The following is a 14,062-nucleotide window of genomic DNA, read 5'->3' as shown; positions in this document are numbered from 1 at the left end:
TTATGTTCTCTACTTCCTCCACATAATATAGACAGCAGTTTGGGAGGGTAAGCAAGCAGCATAGACATAGCCAATCAGCTTTTTTATTTCAGTAAAAGTATTCATAACCCAATCATAATTTTGTTATAATACCTTCAAGAAACAGGACAGATTAAGGAAACACAGATTTAGTGTGGTAAACTCTGAGGGTAATAGGAAGACAGCTGGTCAGAAAGATTCTTTCTAAATCTCATTTTTAGACCCTTTGTATAGAAGACCCAAGGCTAACAAATGTTTGTTACCTGCAGCTTGATTTTGAATAAAGGAACCGTTGTGCCTTGCTGATACCTCTATTTTCTGGAGAAATTTGAATCTTATCAAAAGGTCAAAAGACTTAAGATTATTATTATCTTGATTATTGAAGAACTACTGACAATATTATCTTGATTATTAAAGCACTACTGATAATACTGAGCGTGAGTGTAGAGAAACTCCCAAGCCAGAGATCCTTTTAAACCATAACCTGAAATCAGAAAGAAACCTAAAACATGTAAGGTAAGTGTCATGGTAGACTTTGAGCATCTCAAGATGAAATGCCACTGTGAAATGCAGAGGGCTGGGTAGTGTAAGCAATGAGTTCTGTGGTGGGAGGTTTCCATACAGCTGCCGCATGTCTTCAGCCTGGCACCTTGCTGGGATTTCAAGACAAGTACTTTCTCTACAACCATAAAGATAGAAGCACACAAAAGTATTCTAAATATGATTAGTCTGCATAAAGTAGATGGATTTGGTCCTGTGAGCATCACAGAAAGTTTAATGATAGATAATACTTTATAGATAGTAACTGAACCAACATAGATATTACCTTCAAAATACACAGAAAAAACTTTGCCAAATGTAGAAAGTACACCACTTAACAAAACTACTTTCTCTACAGAGATTTAACAACACAGACCACAATTTACTGTTGCAAATTGTTAGCTCATTTGGACTGTACTTTTTAAGATGTCAAGTGAGTCACCTGTAGAACAAAAAGTTAATATGTTATTTGTAATTTGTACCATTACCTAATACTTGCTAATACCAATGCTAATATATAAAACGACAGTCAGAACTGTATGTTCACTGCATGTTATTTATGGCAATACAAAACATAAATTTATTTCTGTATTTACTACTAAGTTTGTTAGAGTATAAAATTTATGATGTAAATTTAAACAATGTGGATCCCGTGTAAGTTTTAATGTGGCAATTCCCCACATTTCAAGCACAAATAAGCACATACAAAATTCCTATTTCACTTAATCTTACTGGTATAGTTCTGACATTTTGATCGACTGTTCCTTCTGAAGAGAAAATGCTTGAATTTGGAACACTGCAATTTTTATGCTGTGTCATGACGGAAGAAAGAAAATGGACACCATCTGAAGACAGATAAGGTGAACATGTATTTTCATCTTCTTCTGGAAGATTTAATTCCTTGTAATTTCCAAGATCTTCATTGCCACAGCTGTTGTTTCCATGTGGATATATTTCAACTTTTGCTATTGCATTCTGATTTTCAATGGTAGAATACTTCAAGTGATCCAACAGAGTCTCTCCCACGTTTACAGTGCATAAATGATTGCCTTGACTAGATGACAATCCTTCTTCAAATTGACTATTTATTACTGCAGTTTCCGGATTAAAATTTTCAGAAATAAAAGGATTATTTTGACTAAATATTTCAGTTGCAAGTCCACCATCTATAACCGATCTTATATCGAGCAGTATCTGATTCTCCATAGTCATAGACAGTCCATCTGCTCCTTCTCATTTATTTGAATATAATTACATTTTCTATTTCAGTATTCTTCTGAATAGCTTTTATATCTAGAATTGAATGAAATAGACTAAGTACACGCAATACTAAAGATTGATTTAATTAACATGAAACTGAAAAATATAACACTGCAAGTGGTTGTTAGCATCCTGAATATGCTTTTTAGAAAATACAGGCCACCACTCCAACACAAACAGCTGCTTTTTACCATAAGAGCATGTCCTCGTAACTTTTAAACATGTTAACAGCGTTCAGAGTTAAATCAGATTTTATTGTTATTATTTTTACTAAAGCCAATAGCAATTGAATGTGTGCGAGCACAGAGCCTGGATAGAGATGTTGCTTGCAGAGCAGTAACTATGCTGCTTCAGGTCTGTAGCCCTAAGCAGCCCAGTGAGACCAAATGCTCTCCGTGTCACTGCTGCCAGAAGCAGACAAGCTTCCTCCCAGCCCTTCATGTACCACAACGCCAGCATTAAGTTGCCATCGCTTCCTATTTCTAGATTCAGACCATACCAAGGCGGGGAGGCTTAAGCCTTAGGATACGGCAGACAGCGACGGCTGAGGTCTCTCAGCCCCACATGCACCCATCACGACCCCCTCGGGGGCACCCCCAGGGCAGGACTCGCCCCTCACTCCACCTCCAGGGCCGTGGGTGCACCCTGCCCCTTCCCCAGAGGCTTCACCTCCCCCCGGGCCGCCGCCGTCCCCTCAGCGAGCAGGGAACACACGGACTCCCCCGACCGTTACCGGAGGCCGCGCACGCGCCATAACGCCCCGCCCGCGGGCAACGGCCGCTGGCTCTCCACACAGGGAAACCTCCCGCCCCACACAGGGCGCCCAAGGAAGTTTGAAATTAAAAGCAAACAAACCAAAACTATTAAGTATTTCAAGGCCGATGCTGAAAGAGTAAACCTTAGTTCACTACTGTTCAGGGCAGCTGGTACCAAACACTGCAGACACATTAAAATTTCCTGCTGTGTCCTGAGGAAAGCAGTAGTTGCTCTCCAGCTGTGTAAATTATGACCTAGCAACTGCATTTCCTGCTACTCTACACTGCATACACATTAGCAACTGCTTTTCCTTACCCATTTTTTTTTTTTTTTTAATTTTGTTAAATATGGGGGAACAACAAAGGCTGTCACTTTACTTGATGGCAGTTCTATTTAAATTTTAGGGGTTGCCCTTCAATGTGGAGCCAGAGGCTCGCAGATGGGAGTTGCTCTCCCTCCTCTCTTGGAAGTTATCTCATATTACAAGAAGTCAAAGATTCCCAAAGCCCTGATACTAGATAGATAAGCTATTGTTTGTTATAGCCAGAGGTATAATTTGTTATGTGGAAGACTGCTACTCATCACTGGTTGAGACCACACCTGGAATACTGGGTCTAGTTCTGGGCTGCCCCATACAAGAGGCATTGAGCTACTGAGTGCCTGACAAACAGCCACAAGCGATGGAGGGACTGGAGCATCCCTCCTATGAGGGGAGACTGAGAGCTGGGCCTCTTCATTCTGGAGGGAGCTTGGAGGATTTTATCAGTGTCTATAAATAGCTAAGGGAGGGTGCAAAGAAGTCAGAACCAGGCTCTTTTCAGTGGTGCCCAGTGCCAGGATAAGAAGCAATGGGCCCAAACTGGAACATGAGAGGGTCTCTCTAAACATCAGGAAGCCCCTCCATGCTGTGCATGGAGCCCTGGCACAGGCTACTCAGAGGCTGTGTGGTCTCCACTACAGAGATCTTCAAAACTTACCTGGACGTGGCCCTGAGCAACCTGCTCTGGGTAGCCCTGCTTGAGAGGGCCACCTCAATTATCCTGCAAGGGTGATTCTGTGAAATATCTATCTTCCAGCTTCCGCTCCTGAAGCCCTTTCTACAACTCACTACTATACTGGATTACTATTAACTGTAAAGCAAAAACCAGTGCTGTTTACTGGCTCGTAGACAGTTTCACAGAAACTTTCCAGCAGCTATTTGTACCTCATAAAAAAAGCTGGACTAAATACTTATGTTGTTTCTTTCTACTGACCCTGAAAAATTGTTCATTACCTAGCAAAATACCTACATAACTACTAGATCTATGTAACTACTAAAATACGCTGAGTAGTCTCCTACTACCATTCCTAACTGAATTTAATAGCAATTATTTCACAAGTCCAGAAATGGGAAGAAGGGAGCCAGAAAAAAAAAAAAAGATACAAAAGAAACAATCATTTTACTAAGTAGTGGTAATTGTGAAACTTTATTTTTAAGTCACAGAAGAGGGTAGAACATTGACACAGTGTTGAATGTAAATAACCAACCACAGTAGAGTAAGTGAACAAGATAAAAAAAACAGCTTAATACATTTTATACAAGAAAGCAATTGGTACAAAGGCTGAATTAGAATCATGATTTTCAAGGTCAGACACACATCTCTTTCATCCTTCAGAATGCTCAAACCTTAAAAGAATATTCAGTTTGGAATGGTGTTAATTCTGGACAATGGTAGCCTCTAAATGCACCAAAGCTCTCCTACTCTGTTGCATTAAAGAGCTGAATCAAGAAATTCTGAAAATGCATATTCGAGGTATTCAATCAATTCCACACTGCTATTTACTAAACAGGTTAATTTATCATCATTCAACCTGACTTTTACTACCTAGTCAATCCTAACCTGAACTCTTATCACTATTCGAGAAGTGATTCAAGGGATTCAAGGTCTCGTTATGGATGAATCAATTTTCTAAAACGTTTTATTCCAACAATAAAGTACATTTTACTAGAAAGTTCATTCAACTCTAAGTAATTTCAATTACATTCCTATGGCTTTTGAGCAAAAAAGCAAGTAGTTTTACTGTATGTACACATATCGAACATCAAGATTTAAATTAATTATTTATTAATAGCCTACATTCACTGTGGATTGCTAAGATTTACATCCAAAAAGCATATTTTATTTACACGCTGTTGACGTTTTTAAGGAATGAAATAAAATCCTATCTGTTTAGGAATTATGATCTATCCCAAATTAAAAAAAAAGATACATTTAACACCACTCTTTTAAACATTTACAATTACAAAAACAACTTTGTGCCAATTAGACTTACTCTCTAAGAATGTAAAATTGCATTGATAACTGCACTAACTACAATTAGACTTGAAATATTTAAAACCTGAGAGTCAAATCTAAACTTTTTTTTGGAAATCCTACAAGCTAATATGCCCTATGTTAATTTAAGTATGGATTGGTCAGTGGTCAATACAAAAACAGTGCATTATTTCTGCAGCTCCAAAAAAATATATCACTAATAATGTTGTTGCAGTAGTTTGATAAATGCCAGGCCTATCAGCTGCAGTAAGTGTTATTTCAAAGTCTCCTTTCCCACACACTGTACCCAATCGAATAATGAGAGTCTTTGGCCAATTCCTATGGGGGGTCCTTTATGTAAGCATATATTTGCTTAAGTATGCATACTGGATCTTTGTTGAGGTTTCCCTACCTCAAACATGCACACAGAAGTGTTTTAATATCTAGAACATCACATACACAAAAAAAAAAAAAAAAAAAAAAAACAAACAGGAAGAGGCATATAAAGTTAGAAATACTGGCCAGAAAAAAATCCAAAAATCTAATGAGAAGTTTTGTATCATTCCCCAGAGCGCTTTCAAAATTAGCATAGCTCTGGAACAGCACTTACTGTATTACTAAACATTGTGTACTTTACATTCCCAAAAAATAAATGTGTTGCCCTACCAGGTACACTGCATTGCATGATCTAAAAAGTAATGACACCAATAAAGCCTGTGGAAGAGAAGCATCACACACCAAGTTACTTTGGTTTTGTAGTAACCATTTTACTTCTGCACATGGAAATAATATGCCCCCTTTTCAGTGAAGTTGTTCACCCTACTTCCCCACCCTAATTTATTGTTGTATCCTCCAGAAACTGCTTGATCAAGGGCATCTCCCAGGAAGTGTTTGATAAGTCTATGATTTCCTCATTCTAGATTTGATTTCTACTGCCTTCACAGCTTTTCTCATGTAGATAGCTGGCCATACATAATATTGGTCCTTCCACGCTGAAGGAAGGAAGACTGCAATTGCTCAACCTCTACAGGCAGCCTTGATTCCCAGACAATCCAACAGGCCTGTGTTTAAATAAATTTACAATTCCCTGGGACACAAACTTACCTCAGCTTAGCACTGACACTGTTCAGCAAAATAAGCTGATGAGTATTTGTAGCTCTGAAACAGTTACTTCTGCATTTCATAGAGAATGATCTTTGCTATTTAATATGAAATCATTTAATTAGAGCTTTGAACTTAGCTGCACCATACACAAAAAATATTCAAGTCTACTTACGTCATACCCATCTAATTATAATTTCAGAACTAGATATGCATTACTACTTCCCCTCACCCACCACTAAAATAATGTAAAACCGACTCCCAGCATACGATTTTTTTCCTGGGTTTAGATTTTTTTTCCTAAGGCACTGGCATGAGCAAGCACACAGGTCCATTTATATGGAAACAAAAATCAACAATGTGGCAAACGTGTTTGTAAGTAGTAAGAAAAATCTGATACCTTCTAATTTACATAATATTTTACTACTCACTGTAGCACATACTTTCCAAAAAAAATAAAAAAAATCCACTACACTAGTTGAGTGTGATGCACGGGGTTTATGTTACACTAGTGGGGTGTGATTCACTGTGTGTGCGTATATATATATAAATATATTTTTTAACATTTTGAAGGAATTACTTTTAAGGAAGTCAATGAAGGTAAATAGCCACAAGTTTTGTCATTCATTGACATAAAGCAGCAAATACTTTGAAGAACATTCTACTATCAATACATACCAAATCAAACCTTTCGTAGGATTTGAGTTTAAGACTTGATATGTTTTAACCCTTCCATTCAGGAAGGGAAGTAGACTCAAATAATTATAAGAAAGGGGAAAAAAAGAGCAGGAGTATACAAATTAAGGGAAAACTGCAGGAGTTAGAATACACATACCTTCATGCAATAATGCTATACTTCATCCCTAGAAACATATGAGATTTCAAAAGACACCCTTTGTGGAAATAACTTCTTCCAAAATATTGGAAAAAAATCATGAAACATTCAAGCCACTGCTAAGGTTTTCATAGATGATCAATAGGATTGTGACTCAGTTTTTTCACCAGCTATTGTTTGACAAGCCTTGCTTTCATTCACTGTTCAGAAGAGTCCCCATTCCGACAACAGGAGGTTGCTTTGCACTAATAAGGCAAATCACTTTGTACAGTTTATACTGTGGTTAAATAAACCCATGATGTCAACCATTGCTTTTTGGATGTTCTTTCCAAAGCGATGAGAATCCTTAAAAAAACACAAACAAAAATTGTGAGTACAGTCAGGCAACAGTTATCTTTTAAGCCAAAGAAGGAATTTTAACATTGTTAAATTTTAGAACTTCAGGATTTAAACCACAAAAATTCTAATGCTATATAAATCAATCCAGGTTTATGCTATTACTGACTGATGAGTTCTTCATTATGTATTTGTTTCTACACAGAGAAGTGAGAATCTCCTTTTGAAAACATGTGCTTAAAACTGTATTATGATTTCAAAAACAAGACAACTATTTTATACATGAAGACTTTGTAAAAGCTGATTTTTAGAAGACAGAAGAATGTTCAGAAAGTATATGACACAACCTAGTAGTTCTGAAAAAGCATAAAAACATTTTTCAGTCTAGTTTCTACCAGAATCTTGAAACTATTACCATTGAAGAATTACATAAAGTATTGAAAATGAAAATCACATTTACTTAAGTGCAAACACAATCTTTATGCTGTCAGGTGAATGGTAAAAGGAAGAAACTAAAATTACAAATATAAATCATTACCTACATTATAAAACCTACTGCAGAGACAGCTCAATATCAAGGTCAGGCACATGAAGTGCTGACTTCCCTGTATGGACTTTTGCCTTGACTGATAAGTAAAATTACAGGGAAATCTAATGTATAAACTAAAAGGAACCTGAAAAACAATTTGAACTATGTAAGAACAAAGTCGTATTTTCTAATCTTTAATGATTAACTAAAGGCATCGAGATCTCTCGGACAAGTTAAGGTCAAAAGAGGAAAACTAGTTCAGCCATGTGATCCTGCCAAAACGGAGCATGTCATGAGACAAAGAAGAAGGATGAATCAAACGCACTCAATAAAGGCTTCTGAATCAGCAGGATAGTGAACAGATGACACCTATGACATTCTAATAGATGGGTGTTACTCTGATAAATTATGATAATTATGTTTCCCAAGCACAGTTTACAATTTATGGGTCAATTTTTTTCAGAACTACTTAGACCAAGCAAATTCAAAGAATAAAGAGCATACATTTCATTATCTTTACAACTGCAGCCAGAGGCAAATCAAACAAACTATAACAACAAAAACCAGGAGACACCTATCCTACTGTTTATGGGACAGGTATGAGTCATTTCACATAAATTCCAAGAACTACACCTGCATAAAGATGGCCTTCTTTATGCCCCAAAGCATAAGTGAAGTAGCATATGGCTTCAGTGATTCATAAAGCTATTAAGTTTATAAAAGTTGAGAAAAAAATAACATACAGCATATGTCAACCACAAAAACAGGTGTAACAGTGGTCAAAACCCACAGTGTAACAACGTTGCAAGTCCTACTAAATTTTTTAGACTATGAGTAGAACAGTTTTACAAGCAGATATTAGGACAAATTCATTAAACCACAGGAAAGAATTGTCCCTTACTGTCTCGGAACAAGAGATTTTGCTGGAGACGTGGAAATGGATAGAATTTTCATCCAAGATAATGTAAGAAACACCATAACCATCATCAGCCACCTAGAGAAAGAAAGACAAAAACAAGTGCTAAATTTTTTCCTTCATTTTCTAAACAATCTTATACATAATTACACAGCTCTCACCGTGCAGTTTTTAACATCAGTGGCAGTTTTTCCCTAAGCGAAATTTAAGCTTTAACATTTAATCCAGCATTTCTGAAGACTGCTTCCACTTAAAGAAACAGCTCTGGTCTCACTTGAAGAGTTTGAAGAACATGGAATTAACAGAACTGTCATATTTCCAACATTTTGAAGTTGAAGTTCCATATTTTGAAATACAGTAGTTGTTCAAATAACTTCTATCAATATCTTGTCCTAAACAGCTATACAGCTTCAGTCCTTAGGCACAAAGGAATATATCTACACCTAAACATCCTGTTTCATGGAATCACTCTGCAGATGTGAAAAAATACAGTATATAAATATGGAGTATAAAGCCCTTGTATTAACAAGAACTTGCCCAAAGGCGGTCATCTAACATGACAGCAGTTGTACAATTCTGAACACCCACATCATGAGCAGAGCTCTGGTCAGATTTAAATATTAACAGCATCACCTGTCCCAAGTTTCAGCCTGATGTTATACTACGTGTACCTAGTAAACATGGTGCCATCCTCCTGCTGCCACCCTCCTCCCTCCGTTTCCTAAATCAAAGGGTCTTTCACCTCATCCTTCTAGCTCTTTGCTGCTGCTGAGCAGTCTGATAGCTAGCCTTCTATTAGTGGTACAAGGCCTTGTTCTACTTTAAAAAGACAAACCAAACCAAAAGAACAGGGAAAAAACAAACTAACAAAAATAATAATAAATAAATAAAACAGCCATTGAGGAAAGCCTGATAAAAGCCTGGATCACTGGGCTACGCCAGCATAGCAAAGCAGAGTTTTTGGAATAATGCAAGAAATGAAGGGAAATACATAAACAGTGATATTTGGAAAGGCTGACAACAGAAGGAGGAAAATAAAAAAAGGAATGAAGTAGTAGTAAGAAAGAAGAAATCAATGTAGCATTAGCAAAAGCAAATGGAGAAAATAACTGTTAGAAATTGCAGCAGTCAAAAACTGTTTTACTGTTGGTCAACCCTTCATTTTCGGAGATTCTCATATGGACTTAATCTACTACAGCAAGCAGCATTACAATGATTGAAGGAATGCTTACTAGGATGAACAACATTACAATTCATTTAAATTAATCCCAACTTCTCAAGAAGTACTAAAAGTATCAGAAACAAACCTAAAATTGAAAAGAAAAAAACACAACACCACCAACTAAAAAGAGACCGTAAAACTAGATTCCATCTTGACAAACCAACCAAAACAGACTAATTATCCTAATTTCTAGGAGCAGTCCTGTGATCCCTCTCACTGTTCTTTTAATACAAATGCTTTTGGAATCAGACAAATCTAATCTATCACCTGGTAAAATCTACTTAACAGACATTGTTAACACAAATATTATCAACTGTCACATTCAAATCCTGGTATAAAAAAAAAAAATACTACAGCAAAGTCAGAAGAGCTCTTTAAATTTCTAAAACCACACTAGTTTCTCTAAAGGCTATGAAAGTTGTAGATAGGTTTTTTTTTTTTAAACCTAGCCACTACTCGTGTTTCAGAAGGCTAGCATATCAATTTAATTAGCTTAATTTGGAAAAAATAGCATGAACATGTTTTTAATTAATCAGGAAATAATAAAAAAGTGAAATAATTACTTCTACAAATGCCAACCTTAAAATCTAGTTTAAGTAATACAGCATTTGTCTGTAATAATAGCCTGGCAAAATGAGTCTCTGGGCATAAGTGATGTGATAAAACCCCCAGCTTATCAGAATTATCAGAACATGGAGACCTGTAACACATTTGGCAACTATGCATTTCCTTAGGAATAATCCATTCCATAATCCCTTGGGACAAGGGAAAAAACATGTTTTTTTTTCTAAGCACATCCACATCTTGGAAGACATTAAACACATACATTTAAAAGCACGTGCTGCCCTTTTAGTGTGCAACACTAAGGTATTACACCTCTGAAATTTTTAGACTGAAATAGAACTTTTTAAAATAGATACTTGTATTTAGCAAACATACTGGTCCAAATCCTCCACCACTGGACAACATCTCAGGGTTCTTCTTCAGATCAATGTGTTGCTGTGGTGTCTGACTCGTTGACAGCCTCCAAGGCTCTGACAAAACCTTTGTTAGACATGAAAGGGATGCAGTCAAGTACAACATATTGCTTAAGAACATGCAACTTTAAGAAATAATCAAGATAAGTTCGTAAACAGTCAATAAGCCAGTATTAAAGATAACTCCAGTACACGTTAATGGAATAATCGATCGATAGGGTTAAAAGAAACAACTGAACCTATCCCGATATGCAGGCCAGATATGAGGTCTTGATGTCAATTTCTCAAAAAATAACATTTATTGCAGCAGAAATGTTATTTCAAAACAGATAAATCTGATCTATAACCTGGTAAACCCTGTATACCAGGTCTTGTTAATAAGTCCAAGAATGGCAGCATTCAAATCCCAGTGAAATACTATGGTAAGTCATTAAGTTTGGAGAATCTCTAACAATATATATTAGTGATTTAGCTCACATTAACTTATAACAAAGGTTTTTTTGCCACAATTCCAATAAAACATTCTTAAGAGAAAACATGTCTTCTGTTGTAATACCTTGAAAATATGTTCAGAGCCATAAGTAGCCAGTATTATTTGTAATACATATTACTTCTTTCTTGCAAACCTCTATAACATATATATAGCATTACTAAATGCAAATTGGTAAGTGTAGACACAAAGCAAAATGAAACCAAGTTGTAATCTACCAGTAAACATTAAGCCATGTTATCTAAACACCTTTTATTCTGTGAAAAACTGGAATTAAATAATTATGTAAGCAGATACCAGAAGACACTAAGTAAACACAATATTATTTACTGTAATCAATAGATACCAATAAAGATCACTTACCTCCTTCAGGAAAGGAGAATCTACAGAAAGGTACTTGGAAACGACATAGAGGCAGAACAGATGGCGGTCAATGCCAGCACCAGTCATGGCAAGACGATATAAGTGCTGATGTTTGCTAGCTGCAAGCCGGAAGAACTTAAGCTTATTTTCATTCTAAAAATGAAATAAAGATGAAGAAAATCAGGTAGAGTGAACTGGATTGAGGGTGGAGGTACAGTAATTAAGTTACAGCAATGTCTCTTGAGCCTAGAGCATTTAAGGACAAAGTACAAGACAATGCAGGCAACTAAGGCCAAATACTAGAATTTGCTCACTTTTCAACCTCACATATTTTATTTTAGTATTAGCTATTACCTACTGTAAGCAGTGCAAAATGAATCAATATTTTAAATGTGATGTAACCACAGAAACAAACATGATTACAGCTGTAGTTTATTCCTTTGTATATTTAGCTTCTTAGAAAGCTATAGAAAAGCAAGTCTCAACACGACTTAAGCAGGAATTTCAACAGCTATTTTAGAAGGCTAACTGACAACAACGTATGAATGTAATGCACAGGTTGAAAGAAAATATTAGTTCCAAACTCACTTTTAGATAGCTATTTTAAGATTTTTATAATATGGAATGCAATACTGAAAATATGGCAACCAGTCACTTCTTATGTCCAGCATCACTGTATTTTATGCCCCAAGACATTCAACCCTCACCCCCCAATAAAGTTCCTTAATGGGAATCAAGAGTTCAGGTTCACAGTGATGCCACAATTACCTGAAAACCATTAGCATAAACCTGTAAGACGTATGGAAAGCCTGAAAATAAGTGTTCACTTACTTCCTTGGCTCACTAAACTACAAAGAGCCCAGAGTATTTAATTTCCCTCCTAGAGAGGGTAATTTCTATGTAACTGGCCACATTCAGGTAAGGGAAGAGCAGATCCCTGATCTTAATTTGCTGTAGCAAAATAAAGATTAGCAAGTTGCTAGCAATAAACTGGAAATTATTCATAAAAAGTTAGTAACTTCAAACTCAAAATAAACAAATAGTGTTTTCTTTCCATTTTGAAGGAATAGTTACACATTAAAGATCATTCAGGATCACTACTTTTAATCCAGGTCCACAGTAGCAATAATTGGCATTTTTAAAATTAATTTTCTAATGAAATGGTATATGACTATTCAATAATTTTTAGCTATTACCGATGTTGACAACGTGTAAGTCATTTCCAAATATTCACTTCTGAATATATACACATCAGCTAATAAGGAAAAAATAAGGTTAAACTACAATATAGTGTTTTCCTGCATGAACATTAATTCATAGAATCACTGAGCTTTAAAGAACCTGAACTGTTCATCTTAGACTTCTTCTCTGCCCTTATATCAGATCAATTAAAGCTCCTTCCTAAAGGACCATTATGTATCTTACTTTAAAAGAAAAAATCCGTTTCAGGCTTCTGACTATTTACTTCCCTACTCATTATCCTTAGTTGCAGAAGATGTTTCCCTAATGTGTTTCATGCTGAAATTTAAGTCCATTACTTCTTGGGAAGGAGAACAGATTGTTCTCATCTTTGCATTAGCTTTTTTATCCACTTGAGGACAACCTGGCTCCCTACCTCTTCCCACTAAGTCCACTTCTTTAGACTAGGCAAGAATAAAGAAGTTCAAGTTCTCACAGATCCTCTTTGGATCTTTGTTACTTTTGTTTGGACTCTCTCCAGTCCATCCATACCTCAAGCGTGGTGTCCAAAGCTGGGCATACCACGTGAGCTAAGGCCATTACTAGGGCGAAGAAAAAATACAGGGGAAAAAAGGACTAATGAAAATAAGAGGGCAAGACAAACTAAACTGAGGGCTGACGTTTTCACAATGACATAACACTGAGTGTGCTACGTCAGTGCTGAGTTACTGATTATTATAGCCCTAGACCTTTTTCATTAGAACTTCTACCCATGCAGATGGAAACCCCTTTTAGCTTAGAAAAACCTGCAAATGCAGTGATTTAGTCTACTCTATCAGTGAAAACCATGACTATCAGTAGACTAAAGAACAGACTGCCACCAAGATGACCATCCTCTACACAGACTGTCCTGCATTCTTCCATTTTGAGAGCAAACATCTTTAACAGCATTGCCCAAATTTTCAAAACCAAGCAGCTTTCCTCTAGACCATGCTTCCTTTGTTTGCTCATCAGATCACAAGGAAGACTAAAAAGCCCACTGAAATCAAGATATGACAGCAGCTACTTATTTCCTATGAATAAGGTTTGCCTCCCTATCAGGGAGGAAAGCCTAACTGGTATGGCATTACTTGTACAAGTAACAAAAAGTCACAAATAATCTCAGTTTTCTGGAATTTGGGATCAGTAAAGATTAGTATTCCAGTGGTTACTGCCATTCACCTTTGGTATAGCCTTCAATTCCTGT

The 14,062-nt window shown here is 36.4% G+C and overlaps 1 protein-coding gene across 4 annotated transcripts in view; it reads right to left on the bottom strand.

Annotated features, from left to right (window-relative positions):
- Window positions 1–4,021: 4,021 nt before the first annotated feature.
- The window catches only part of CPT1A (carnitine palmitoyltransferase 1A), a 39,874-nt gene continuing 29,833 nt past the window's right edge, over window positions 4,022–14,062 (bottom strand). For 3 of the 4 annotated variants that reach the window (XM_035327028.1, XM_035327027.1, XM_035327029.1), the window contains 4 exons: window positions 11,638–11,790; window positions 10,747–10,851; window positions 8,571–8,663; window positions 4,022–7,149 (listed from right to left, as the gene is read on the bottom strand). In XM_035327028.1, coding sequence (XP_035182919.1) covers window positions 7,063–7,149; window positions 8,571–8,663; window positions 10,747–10,851; window positions 11,638–11,790 — 438 coding nt within the window. In that variant the 3' untranslated portion in view covers window positions 4,022–7,062. The remainder of the gene's footprint in view (window positions 7,150–8,570; window positions 8,664–10,746; window positions 10,852–11,637; window positions 11,791–14,062) is intronic. The other variant, XM_035327030.1, reaches the window with a different exon arrangement.

This window comes from Oxyura jamaicensis, chromosome 5, assembly GCF_011077185.1.
Source record: "Oxyura jamaicensis isolate SHBP4307 breed ruddy duck chromosome 5, BPBGC_Ojam_1.0, whole genome shotgun sequence".
NCBI lineage: Eukaryota > Metazoa > Chordata > Aves > Anseriformes > Anatidae > Oxyura > Oxyura jamaicensis.
Note: the sequence above shows the minus strand (reverse complement) of the source record. Positions and strands in the feature narration are given on the sequence as shown.